This window comes from Theropithecus gelada, chromosome 13 (assembly GCF_003255815.1).
Source record: "Theropithecus gelada isolate Dixy chromosome 13, Tgel_1.0, whole genome shotgun sequence".
Lineage (NCBI taxonomy): Eukaryota > Metazoa > Chordata > Mammalia > Primates > Cercopithecidae > Theropithecus > Theropithecus gelada.
The window spans coordinates 1,680,363-1,693,811 of NC_037681.1; the positions used below are offsets into that span (position 1 = coordinate 1,680,363).

Here is a 13,449-nt window from a genome sequence, read left to right on the forward strand (position 1 = left end):
AGGAAAGGTTTATTTGGCGGGTCAGTGCCGACCTTTCTGTACCTGTCTGCTGGTGGGCTGGTACTGTGGCTGTGCTTGTGGGTATAGCTCTCCTTTTCTGCCCAGTCTTCCTGCTCCCTTGAGAGAGCCACCCAAGGCCAGCCCACTGCACATCCTCTGGCTCCAGCTCCTTGCCCACGTGCCTGACTGGGAAAGGGCATTCCAGGGCCTTCCTGCAGCTCTAACCACACCTAGCTTTCCTGGCAGAGACACCTGAGTGGGCAGCATGGGTTTTGTGTTCAGGGAATTACTCTTCGGATTTGACCTGGTAGTGTGGATCACGTGGATTATCAACATTTATGAAAATATATTTATGAGAATATGGTGAGCAATAGCACCATCAATGAAAAGGCATTGAGAAGAAAAGACAGTCTTTTTTAAAACAAAGTTCACTTTATTACATTAATTTTACATACTAAGATAATATGAAATGCAGACTTGTTTAAATTCTCTTGCTGATTCTCTTGAAGACAATGTCGCCCAATGTCATGGTCTGAAAGCCAGAAAAGAAATTATGAAGTGTTCATCTGATGTTGTATTGTAAAAAACAAAATTAAGCTTAAAAAACAGCACCAAATATGTTGGCATATGAAACAATTCAAAAATTCATCTGGTTTCCTGCAGGACTGGAGGAAGGGTTGGCAATGTTTTCCAAAATCCTATGCCAAGTCTTTATCACTTCTCCTCCTCACCTGGAAAGTCCTCCTGCCTTTGACTCAATTCCTTTCTACATCAATGACTGTTATAGCAAGACCAGCCAAACTAGCCCAATCCAATCTCTCAAAGTTTCATTGAGTACCTACTATGCACCAAATACATGTTGAGCACCAAGGATACATGCACATGGACACAACTGGGCGCACAGCCTGGAAGGCAGTGAGTAGTGCATAATTGTACCCCTGGAGCTGTGAAGCTTATAAAAACAGTGGATGCATCAGCTTTTGAGTTTTTAAGGATGTTCCCTCCACCCCTGCCAGTTCTCTTGAATAAGACTGCTGGAATGACATACCATGTCATCAGGGTGAAAAGGAGCCCCTTAGCTTCAGCAGCAATGCAATGGTTGCTGCTTGATGGGTTCAAGCCCTGGATTTACCATTTATTAGCTGATGACTTGGATAGGTCAACCTGTCTATTGAATCCCTCATCCAGCCTCCCTCGAAGGAGACAGGAGGATTAGGTGAGATGGAGTCTATCAAAGGGCATTGGCCAGGACTTACTGCAGGACGGCTCATCTCCTGCTCCCCTGCCCTCCTGGGAATGTGCTGGGGTGGAGGGGGAAACTGCAGATTGGGTGGGTAATGCTCACACTCTCTCTAGTATAAGAATTTTTCCGGCCGGGCGCGGTGGCTCACGCCTGTAATCCCAGCACTTTGGGAGGCCAAGGTGGGCGGATCACGAGGTCAGGAGATCGAGACCATCCTGGCTAACACGGTGAAACCCCGTCTCTGCTAAAAATACAAAAAATTAGCCGGGTGTGGTGGTGGGCGCCTGCAGTCCCAGCTACTTGGGAGGCTGAGATAGGAGAATGGCGTGAACCCGGAAGGTGGAGCTTGCAGTGAGCTGAGATGGTGCCACTGCACTCCAGCCTGGGCGATGAGCAAGACTCCATCTCAAAAAAAAAAAAAAAAAAAGAATTTTTCCATTTGAACAGAGTGATGACAGCCTCCTGAGGCAGTGTTCTGTTGTATGTGACTCCCTAAAGCATATACTGGGGGCAAAGAAGAGTCAGGGGGACATACCTGCGGGAGAAACACTGCCCTATTCCTCCCCTACCCCCAAATAGGGTATAGGATGTGGCTGGCAGCCAGGCACCAAGGCTGACTGCATAACCGGACTGTGCCAGGCTTGTCAGGTGCCATAATATCACCATGAATGGGATTCTGTTTATAAACGCTAAATGGGCAAAGGCATTTATGAAGCACTGTGGGCATGCAGGGCAGGTGGAGGCCTCTGTGGCTGCTTGGTTAGTGCTGAGCAGAAAGGATTAGTGATAATGTGTGTAAAGTGCCTGGGACATTGTGGATCCGCAGTAAGTGCTGGCAGATACCGACCACAGGAAAGAAGTTTAGGGGTTGGAGGGTGGAGGGGTGGCATTAGGGTATGTGAACCACTCCCCATGCTTCACCTCCCCTCTCCCCTCAAGCACGGGAAGCCACAGGCTCAGAGCACTACCAACTTACATTGGTGATTATGTCGCCGTTGAGTTCGGTCACAGACTTGATGTTTTTGAACGTTGTCACCAGTTTATTGTTACCTTCCAACTGAACCACTGTCTGCAGAGAACAGAGAGATGGCCTGTGAGGAAAGGGTGGTGGGGGGCAAGAGCCTTGCTAATGAAGTTGCTTCTTCTGCACAGGTCTCAGGTCACAACAACTGAAATGTTCTGGTTCCTATGATTCCAAGCCTGCAGTTCTCTGGCTCCAAATAGAAGTGAGGTGCATTTAAGAACTAAATAAAGTGAACAGGCAACCTACAGAATGGGAGAAAATTTTTACAATCTACTCATCTGACAAAGGGCTAATATCCAGAACCTGCAAAGAACTCAAACAAATTTACAAGAAAAAAACAAACAACGCCATCGAAAAGTAGGCAAAGGATATGAACAGACATTTCTCAAAAGAAGACATTCATACAGCCAACAGACACATGAAAAAATGCTCGTCATCACTGGCCATCAGAGAAATGCAAATCAAAACCACAATGAGATAACATCTCACACCAGTTAGAATGGCAATCATTAAAAAGTCAGGAAACAACAGGTGCTGGAGAGGACGTGGAGAAATAGGAACACTTTTACACTGTTGGTGGCATTGTAAACTAGTTCAACCATTGTGGAAAACAGTGTGGCGATTCCTCAAGGATCTAGAACTAGAAATACCATATGATCTAGCCATCCCATTACTGGGTATATACCCAAAGGATTATAAATCATGCTGCTATAAAGACACATGCACATGTATGTTTATTGCAGCACTATTCACAATAGCAAAGACTTGGAATCAACCCAAATGTCCATCAGTGACAGACTGGATTAAGAAAATGTGGCACATATACACCATGGAATACTATGCAGCTGTAAAAAAGGATGAGTTCGTGTCCTTTGTAGGGACATGGATGCAACTGGAAACCATGATTCTCAGCAAACTATTGCAAGAACAGAAAGCCAAACACCGCATGTTCTCACTCATAGGTTGGAATTGAACAATGAGATCACTTGGACATGGGAAGGGGAACATCACACACTGGGGCCTATTGTGGGGAGGGGGAAGGGGCGATGGGTGGCATTGGGAGTTATACCTGATGTAAATGACGAGTTGATGGGTGCTGACGAGTTGATGGGTGCAGCACACCAACATGGCACATGTATACATATGTAACAAACCTGCACATTGTGCACATGTACCCTAGAACTTAAAGTATTTAAAAAAAAAAAGAACTAAATAAAATGTCAGGACTCTTTTGTCAGAATTTTAATTCATGGCATGTGATCTAGAAATGAGCATGGAACACCTAAGTGGCCCCAAATACAAATGCTAAAATCAAATCAAGTAAAATCTCAATTCTCCCAAGCTAATGGAGGGAGGTAGTGGCAAAATTCAAAATATTGACCAGTAGAGAATACATCTTTTGCTTTGGTATGTATTCTTCTTCTTTGTTTTGTTTTGTTTTTTTTTTTTAATTGAAATGAAGTCTTGTATGTTGCCCAGGCTGGTCTTGAACTCCTAGGCTCAAGCAATCCTCCCACTTCAGCCTCCCAAAGTGCTGAGATTGTAGGCATGAGCCACCTGCCCAACCAGGTATGTATTATTCTTCCCAGAACATTAACGTTTCGTTTTGTGGCCTCCTTCCAAGCCCTTATACATCCTGGAAGAGATGACAGGAACCCAGCAAGGAGCCGAAGACCCTGGACAATGTTAAACATTTTGCCTCCAAAAAGAAAATTTGGAAAAGGCCCATAGTTAAATCCCTTGACCATGAGCACATCAAGAATATTTTCCTCCTAAAATCATCCTGACCTGTAATGTTCTAATTGGAGAGGCAGAAATAAAGAGTGACCAGAAGAGATAAAAAGACAAACATTCCCAGCCCAATGAACACAGCTGTCTGGGGGGAGGAGAGAAGAGGGCTGCTAAAGCATGGAGTGTTTCCCCCCATTGCCAGGATCCCCCTGCCACCATCTGCCACTCACACAGCCCACACCCCACACCCCAGCTGTCAGTGCACACCTTGAGTTGTGCCCAGCAGAAGTGATGCTGACCTGCCCACTGCCTTCAGTCTAGGGGGGTTGACTGTTCTTATTTTACAGTTTAGGGAGGTTGATTGTTCTTTATTTTACAGATGGGGTGGCTGAAGCCAGGGACTTCGTGACCACCCCTGAAGGCAGGGTCTGAGCACCTGTCTAGGGCCCTGGTATTCTGGTATTGCCAGCACCTCCTTCAATAAGTCTCTCCCTATGCTTCAAGAAGTATCTCCCAGCTCTAGGTTCAGTGAAGGCCAGTTGACTTTGGGCTCAGTTAAGGGTTTTTCACAAACTCCCACTTGCCCTACTCCTGGGCCCTGCTTAGAGGACTCTTAGTGCCAGGAGCACTGGGCCTGGGAGGACCTGAGACTTAGAATCCTGCTCTATGCCTGGTTCCCCCATATCCTCCATATGGGAAAGCTCAGACTTTGGGGGCTGGAACATCCCTCAGACAATCCCTGGGAAGAGGAGAGCAGCTTCCCTATAAGATTCTTCCCTAAGAGCTGCCTTTGTCTCTCTGCTTCTCCCACAGTGGAGGTGGGTTCAGAAATGGTATCTATGGGTGGAATTGTGAGGTGAGAGCCTTGAGGAATGAGGCCCCAGGGCCAGATTCCAAGGAAAGTTCTGACAGCAGAAGGGATGCCCTCCTACCTTGATTTTCTCCCCTGTCATTGTCTCCAGCTCACTTTCCTCCCCCACCGTGAACTCGTTTTGCATCACTTTGGACCCGGTGGTGATGGTGAACTTGAAGTGCTTCCCGTTCTGCACGATTTCCGTCACACTCTTGAGATCCTTCCCCTTCTGGATGAGCTCTTCCGGCAAACCTGGTGGAAACCATCTGAGGTTTAGAGATGGGCAAAGGTGGGAGTTTCATGACTGTGGTAGGCAGATAAGAGAAATGTTATGGCAGGGAGGGGCAGAGGAGGGCACTGTGTCTCCCAAGGGGCCACAGAAACTCACTGGGGACTTGTGAGCAGCATGGGCTGTGGCCTCAGGATGGAAAGGACAGTGGCCTGGCCTGGCCTGCTGCTATTTTGCCTGTCAGTTTATAAAAAGGACACTCCTCTGGCCTGAAGAACTATTCCTCTTGTGAGCACCCTGGTTCTTGCTCACTCTCCTTCCTCATTCCCTCCTCCTTTGATGACTTTGCTCTTGGAGTGGGAGCATTTCATTCCCCATACCCTGGGTGACCAAAGAGTTGATCTTCCAAGCTAGGTCCCTCCTGGGAGTGACAGGGGAGCTATCAATAATCATGCCAGGCCAACACACCCAAAGCAGCACTATGCCAGGCAAGCCTCTGTGCAGAGGCTTGCAAGCCTCTGCAGTCAAGGCTCTGGAGGAGGACATGCCAGCAATCCCTTGCCCTGGCATAGAGCTTTGCCAATTTTAGAACTTGTCCACGCTGTTATACAAATTGAGGTTCACAAACATTATGTGGGTGGACAGTGAGCACAGAGGGTCCTGTTGCATAACGGAGAGATGCGAGACACAGAGGTAGTGTGAATTGCCTGCAGAAGATCCCTCTCCGGCAGCGCTGACGGTCCTCCTCTCCCTGCCCCTGCTGTCTTTGGCACCCTTCTCATTCTTGGCACCCTCCCTTGCCATGTTACACCCTTTGCTTATAGGGCTCCCTCTGCCTGGAGCATGCTTCCTGCCCCCAGTCCCCTAGGCACCTGTCTTCCAAGGCTCAGCCTGATCCTTCTCTTTACCTCCACTGAGCCATCCCTCCGTGCCCCCCGTGAGCCACATCCTCCTGTACATGACCCTGGGAGGCACAGGGGTTAAAGCAGGGTCTTTGAGAATGAGTGCCTGCTTCCAGTCCTAACTTAAACACTTCCTACTTGCATGACCTTGCTTGTGATTACTAAATCTTTCTTTTTTTTTTTTTTTTTTTTTTTGAGACGGAGTCTCGCTCTGTCGCCCAGGCTGGAGTGCAGTGGCCGGATCTCAGCTCACTGCAAGCTCCGCCTCCCGGGTTCACGCCATTCTCCGGCCTCAGCCTCCCGAGTAGCTGGGACTACAGGCGCCCGCCACCTCGCCCGGCTAGTTTTTTGTATTTCTTAATAGAGACGGGGTTTCACCCTGTTAGCCAGGATGGTCTCGATCTCCTGACCTCGTGATCCGCCCATCTCGGCCTCCCAAAGTGCTGGGATTACAGGCTTGAGCCACCGCGCCCGGCCGATTACTAAATCTTTCTAGGCTTCAATTACATCAACTGTAAAGTGGGAAAATAACGGTACCCAGCTTAGTTTTATGGTGAGGAATAGATGGGGTATTGCATATTCCATGGTCAGCACAGTTGCCTGGCACAGTGAGTGCTCCATACACCTTAGGGAATGCCTTATTACCTTTATTTCTTCTCTTCTTTTCCCCGATAATATAATGCCTTATTACCTTTATTATCTGTCTCCTTGATATCTATCCAGCACAGTGCTCAGTGTGTGATCGGCCTTGAATCACTATTTGTTTGAAGAATGAATAAATGCAGGAACAGGATCACACAACGAAGTGCCAACGACATGGTCATCAATCCAGACCACACCCTAGTTCAGTGCTCTTTCCACTTGCCTATGGGATGGCCTTGTGCAGTGAGGACTCGCTGCAAATAACTCCAGAAGTCAGTAAAATGCCCCCTAGTTTGTGTATATAGCCTGAATCTCTCCCCCCATCTCAACGTTTGGACCCTAAATAGCCACTGCTGGTAGGGCCAGACCCTCATTGATGTGACCCACAGCTTTGCCTTTCAGAGCAGCACTCACCCATTGCCTTCATGAAGGATTCAAAGTTTTCCTGGCTCTGCAGTTGGTACTTGCCGGAGAAACTCATGCTGGCGATAGAGCTCCCTCTTCACAACTGACCTGCAGCTCTGCCGACCAGACTGTCCACTGTAGGCTGTTTTATAGGGGGCTCCCTTCCTTTCGAATAATGGCCAGAGGTCAGCAGCTGTTGATTCCTTTATGGCCAGGTTCAAACATTAACTCCTGAGAGCAATGGTCAATGATAAAGAACAGGATGGGCACAGCAAAGGTTTGCTGCAATTCAGCAAACATTAATGAATATCAGTCAAGCAGGAAGCCCTATGGCCCTGGGAGCCTTTAAGTGACTCTCCACACCCCATGAAATGTGTGTGTATATGCATGTATGTGTATATATGCACACATGTGTGTATATATAGATGTGTGCATATGTGTTTGTACATCGGTGTTTATATATACATACACGTATTATGTACATAAAGATGTGTGAATGTGCATATATGTAATACATACATATATATACATTATATGCATAAGTGTTTATATATGTCTGTACACATATACACACACGTGTGTGCGTGCATGTGTACACACACAGAAAAATTCCAGAGAATTCCTTTGAACTCAAAACCTCACCTTATTTACATAACCTTATGATCTCTTCTCACCCCCATTATTACACAAACTTAATTTTTAGAGTTGTCATCAGCTGCTAGTGCTATTTTGAATCCTGGGAATTCCTCCGTGATGATTATAGTCTCCTCCACAGGTCTTTTTGAGGTGTTAAAGCAGTCCTTGCTCAATGGCAGGTGTAAAACATTGGAACCAGGTGTGCAGAATTGAGACACATTTTATTAGGCAGAGACAAGGCAGGAGAAAGTGCCACCTGCTGACTTGCTCCAGCCCTGCTGAGAAGACAGGACAAGGGATCTGTGGTTATGTGTAGGAAACTGGTCTCGTAGGGTTATGTATACAACACTGGCCTTGGGGAGATGCCCCAACAGGGCTTCCAGTGGCCTTGGGATATGCCAGTTTGTTGTGAAGCACAGAGAGGCGTGGTGCCCAGTGGGTGCACATGTCCCAGTTTCTGCCTCTGAGGCAGTTCTCGGCAAGTACCCCCTCACCCCCCCAGATTCTCTCCCTTCTTTGTCTGGACTTTGGCGTCAACCTTTTCACCCGCAGCCTCCGGCCTTCGTCCTGTGGTCCTCCTCTACTCTGTGGTTAGACAGATCATCCTGAAGCATAGGCTGGGTTGGGCCACTGCTCCAGGCATGAGCCTCGGTGGTTCCCATCACTTCAGAGGCCACAGGTCCTGGATGGCCTGGTGTCACATGCCACGTCACGATGGCCACCGCCAATAACACTTCCATTTCCCTATTATGAGTTCTAATTTTTGGCTTGGAAAATGACTCCCATTGCCTAAACTTCTAGCAGGGCTGCCAGCCTTCAAAAGGCAACTCCAGTCTACCTTTCCATCATTTTTCCTTCCTTCTCCCTAGGTCACAGTTCCAACCACAGGGCCAAGTGGACACATCAGGGGCGTCCATGCCACTCTCTATGCCCTCTGTGGTCTCCAGCATTTGGACATGTTGATCCAGCAAAGCACTTCAGAAGTTCTCTCCTCCACCCACAGTCCCAGGGCCAGGGCCCTTCTACGGCATCCCTGACAGGCGGTATTAAGGTGTACCCCGCCACAGAGACCTCTCCACCTTTGGAGTGGTATGGGCAGAGAGCGCTCACTAGTGGAGTGTCCTGCCATGTAGACTGTGGCACCAGCAGACCTTTCCCTCCAGCACAGAGGGGTGCTCTGGCCCTCCCTGCTTGGCCCTCCTCTGACCGTGTCTAGGACACAGTGTCTAGGTGCCTTCCAGGCCAGGAATTGGGGCTGTCCCTGCAGCAAGCGAAGTGAGCCTGCATGCTGAGAACTTATGGCTTTTTATAATCACCACGACTACCTGAGCAGCGGGCAGGAAGGGGCAAGGTGGCTCAAAGAAGGATGGGCACACCCACAGTCCTTCTCTCATCTTGCTCTGAGCTTTGATTACGCATCTTTTAACATGTCTCATTGTAACGAAGGGGCCCTGGTCTCCAGGTGGGATGCTGATATTTCATTTTTGTATATGTAAGGAAGTAAAAAATCCATTTTCTCAAGAACTGGCATGAGAATTTCTTGCACGCGTGCGCGCGTGCGTGCATGTATGTGTGTGTGTGTGTGTGTGTATAAATGACTGCCTGGGAGACAGAGTGTGTGAGACCCCAGACCTCAGACCGGTGTGTCAGTGACAGCCAAGCTGGTGAAGAGAAGGGCAGCTCCCTCATACAGGAGACCAGGAGAGGCTGGGTATGTCTTCCTGTCCCTCTCCCAGACTGCAGAAAGAAGAGAGAGGAATGTGGCAGGCAGGCAGGAGAGGCGCCACCAAGAGGGCGTGGGGTGATGGGTCACTGAGTTACCCCCACTGACCGCAAGGCGAGAAGAGCTCCAGGATGGCACTGGCTTTGAAGCTGCTCATTTGCTGCAGTGAATCCCCATCCATCTTTCTTTAATTTCCACTCGAACTATTTCAAAAGCTTCAGTAAAATATAGTGCCTGAATCAACATGTGAGCAAGTGGAAAATGATGCAGGGCTGAGCTTTATTTCTGGATGGATGTGATGGGGCTGAGATGGCACACGCAGAAGCAGTGCCAGGAAGTGCAGTGTCTGTGGGGCTGCATTCCCTACAGGGTTCCCCAGGTCCCTAGAAATCCTAGGAGGGCTTTGGAGGAATTCAAGCTCATTTTGTTTAGATCCCATCTGGGTTACATGGGACACCTAAAGCCTGGGCCAATAGCTAGCATATGTCTGTCTAATGAGCACGCGAAGTTTCAGCCCAGGGCTAAATTCAGGTCTATACCTGAGACCCTATTCACCACCTACCTAAAGAGCTCTTCTAGCACTTGTCAAGGAAGGAATACGTAAACACTTGCTTAGATGGGGAACTTAGGAGCTTTGCAGCCTAAAATCAATGACATAATCACCAGGGAAAATGACCGTGATAGAGTCACTACGATGCCCACCTCCCATCCCACCCATCAGCTGCTTCATTTGGGAGAATCTGCTGCAAGTGCCCATGTTCTCTCATGCCCCCAGCTGCCTGCCTGGCATCCTACTCAGATAAAGGGACATCTGGCTTATACATCCACAACTAGGCCCTCTCCCGTTGATTGCAAATGTCAAGTATCACACCCACACTGCTGCTTTCTGGGGTTGACAGAGGGGAGTGGGAAGGAGCATCATGAAAGTTTCTCCATAGAGCAAGTCAGCATCAACCCTGGAGGCCTCAGGGGAAGTATGGACCAGATGCGCCTTTCCTGGTGTCTGAGGAACAGCAGGACCCGTGAGCTGTCTCCTTGTGGACCCCTCTGCCTCATGCTGCACTTCCTTCCTACCCTGTCCAGGCAATGCCTGCAGACTCAGAACAGCATTGGGAATGCAGCTGACCCAGAGGTTGGTTCAGGGCCTGGCACAACCAGTGAAGCCTTGACAGTTTCCCTGGCAGATGGGCAGCCTGACAAGTAAATCGAGCTGATCAACGCTGGGCCAGGACTCCCTCTCTCCCCCAGGTCTGAGATATGGCTTTTCTTAGGCAACCCCCAATGACTTCCTTTTGTCATTTGTGTGTGTGTGTGTGTGAATCTTGAGAGCACAGAGATTAGTAGCCATTTCAAAATTTAATACTCATGAGTTTTCCATAAACTTAGAAGAGGGTAATGACATCTTCCACCCACTAGCTGAGCAAACACAAGAAGAGATAAGCTTAATTGCAATGACAAAGTTCAAATGGCTTTCAAGAAATAAAAAAAAAGAGACTCCCATTCTGTGAGCACAGTTTTGGAGTGACCAAAGACTCTGGCCCCACTCACTCCACACTAGACATCCCCTCTTCTCACATCCCTACTCAGATGGGCAGCGTGCAGGTGTGGGAAAGGAGGGGAGTCATCTCTTGGTGGCCAGGATATGATAGGTGTTCATTTTAGAACAAGCACCTTTGACCTTAGTGCCTGCAGTGCCAGCCTGCCCATTTCCTGGGTGTTTGAACATAGGAGGTGGCCTAAGAAGCCCATAATTCTGATACAGGCAGGGCTGCAGAGAAAGGACTTGGGTTTGGGCCCAGCTCTTCTTTATACCTGATGTGGAGCCTTGCTGAGCCTCTACTTGCTTATCTGTTAAATGGTCATAACATTTTTTGCCTCATGAAATAGTTGTGTAAACTAATCATAACCACAATGAGATACTATCGCCATCAGTCAGAATGGCTACTATTAAAAGTAAAAAAATAACATGCTGGCGAGGTTGCAGAGAAAAGGAACACTTACAAACTACTGGTGAGAGTGTGAATTAATTCAGCCATTGTGGAAAGCAGTGTGGTGATTCCTCAAAGAACTTAAAACAGAATTACCATTTGACCCAGCAATCCCACTACTGGGTATATACCCAAAGGAAAATAAATTGTTCTACCATAAGGACGCATGCATGAGTATGTTCATTGCAGCACTATTCACAATAGCAAAGACATGGAATCAACCTAATGCCCACCAACAGTACACTGAATAAAGAAAGCGTGGTATATATACACTATGGAATACTATGCAGTCGTAAAAAAGAATGAGATCACATCCTCTGCAGCAACGTGGATGGAGCTGGAGGCCATATCCTAAGCAAACGAACACAGGAACAGAAAATTAAATACTATGTGTTCTCACTTATAAGTGGGAGCTAAACAATGAGAACACAGGATACTAGTAGAACAACAGACACTGGGGCGTAGTTGAGGGTGAGGGTGAGAAGAGGGAGAGGATCAGAAAAAATATCTATTGGGTCCTATGCTTACTAATTGGGTGATGAAATTATCTGTACACCAAACCCCTGCTACATGCATTTTACCTAAATAACAAACCTGCACATGTACCCCGCATTTAAATAAAAGTTAAAAACATTTTTAAAAACTTTTAAGTGGTTATTGTAAAAATAAAAAAAAATTTTTTAAAGAATTGTATAAACTGTCAAGTCCTTCAGAAATGCGACACTCATATGACAGGGCATCGGAGCACTTTGCATTTGCATCTGTCAGATGTCCCAGAGGTATGACCAGAGAGGACCAATTTTTCAATCTCCTGGCTTGGGGACGAGCTTCCTTCCCATCTCTCTGGGCCAGTGGGTAGTGCCTCCATTCCCCGGTTTCCTGATGGTGCAGCTGTCTCTTGTGCAGTGCCAAGGCTTCATCTCCTGCTCCAGATGGCAACAAAACCCAAGCTCCTGGCCATCTGAGTCATTTTCAATTCTGGCAACCACCTCAGGTGCCCCAGACTCAGCTCACTGCTTACTGCTCTGACTTTTAGCTCCTTCTGTGTTCCTAGCATTTGGGGTTTTCCTTTTTTCTTGTGACCTCAGCTGAAAAATTATTATACTTCAACTTGGACACTGTAGCCATGCTGCAGGAAGAGTTTGCATTAGCTTCACTGGCCATGTCATTGGTCCTGAAAGTCTTATGTTTTCACCATGTGCTGTTTTCAATCCTTTTGGTAGAATTTCAGGATGTACTAACTTCAACAAAAAACTATTTAAGGATATTTCTAGGACTTGTTTTATATGCACCGATTTTGTCTCTTCAATCATGGTAAGTTCCTTCAAGAATTCCCCTGTAACAACTGTAGAGTATTTAGAATGAGACCTGCTCTAATGAACCATTCAATATCCTCAGCATTTCTAGAGGCTCCCCTGCTATAAGAACCCACGGGGAGGAGCAAAAATAAAAATGTACTAACAAAAATTGTGGGTGGTGGTATGCACTGTCAAAAGAATTATACTACACAGAAAAGTGTATTGAATGAACAATCTTTTCCTTCACATGATAACTTGTTAGGAATGCCCTTGTTGTATGACATGAGGCCTTCCCATGATATACCTTAGGACCCCTACTAAGCCCTCCTTTTCATGGTAGAGGGTAGAGCCCATGGATGGCATGGCAGGCAGTGGCGATCATGTGTCAGCTGACGTAATCCAGACAGAGCCCAGAACTTACCTGCAAGCCTGGTTCATTAGGTTCCTATTTTGGCCGTAAAAGCTAATACCATTTATTTGTCCCATGCCCCTTGCCCCTGAGGGTTGAATGTCCAATTGGCGGTTTAATGTCAGCCTGACACTTTAAAGAGAAATATCTCCCAAGCAATCCTGGACCCATTTATCACCCCTATCCTGCAACCCTGCATCTTCTCTGCTTTCAAGCCAGGGGTAACCAACCCTTCACAGCTACGGTGGCACTGCCCTGGCCTCCTTCAAAACTCAGAGCATTGGTTCCTCTCCATGAAGCCCTCCTGAGGTCTCCGCCTTCCCTGCACCCCTAGACCAACATCCCCAAAGCAATCTCTATTCTCTT

At 47.5% G+C, this 13,449-nt stretch overlaps 1 protein-coding gene across 1 annotated transcript; it reads right to left on the bottom strand.

Moving 5' to 3' along the window:
* Positions 1 to 412: 412 nt before the first annotated feature.
* On the bottom strand, positions 413 to 7,219 carry FABP1 (fatty acid binding protein 1). The gene is made up of 4 exons (XM_025354157.1): positions 7,039 to 7,219; positions 4,931 to 5,103; positions 2,220 to 2,312; positions 413 to 532 (listed from the first exon to the last, which is right to left on the bottom strand). The coding sequence occupies exons 1-4, from the start codon at positions 7,103 to 7,105 to the stop codon at positions 482 to 484; spliced, it is 384 nt and encodes a 127-aa protein (XP_025209942.1). The 5' UTR covers positions 7,106 to 7,219; the 3' UTR covers positions 413 to 481.
* Between the last annotated feature and the right edge of the window lie 6,230 nt (positions 7,220 to 13,449).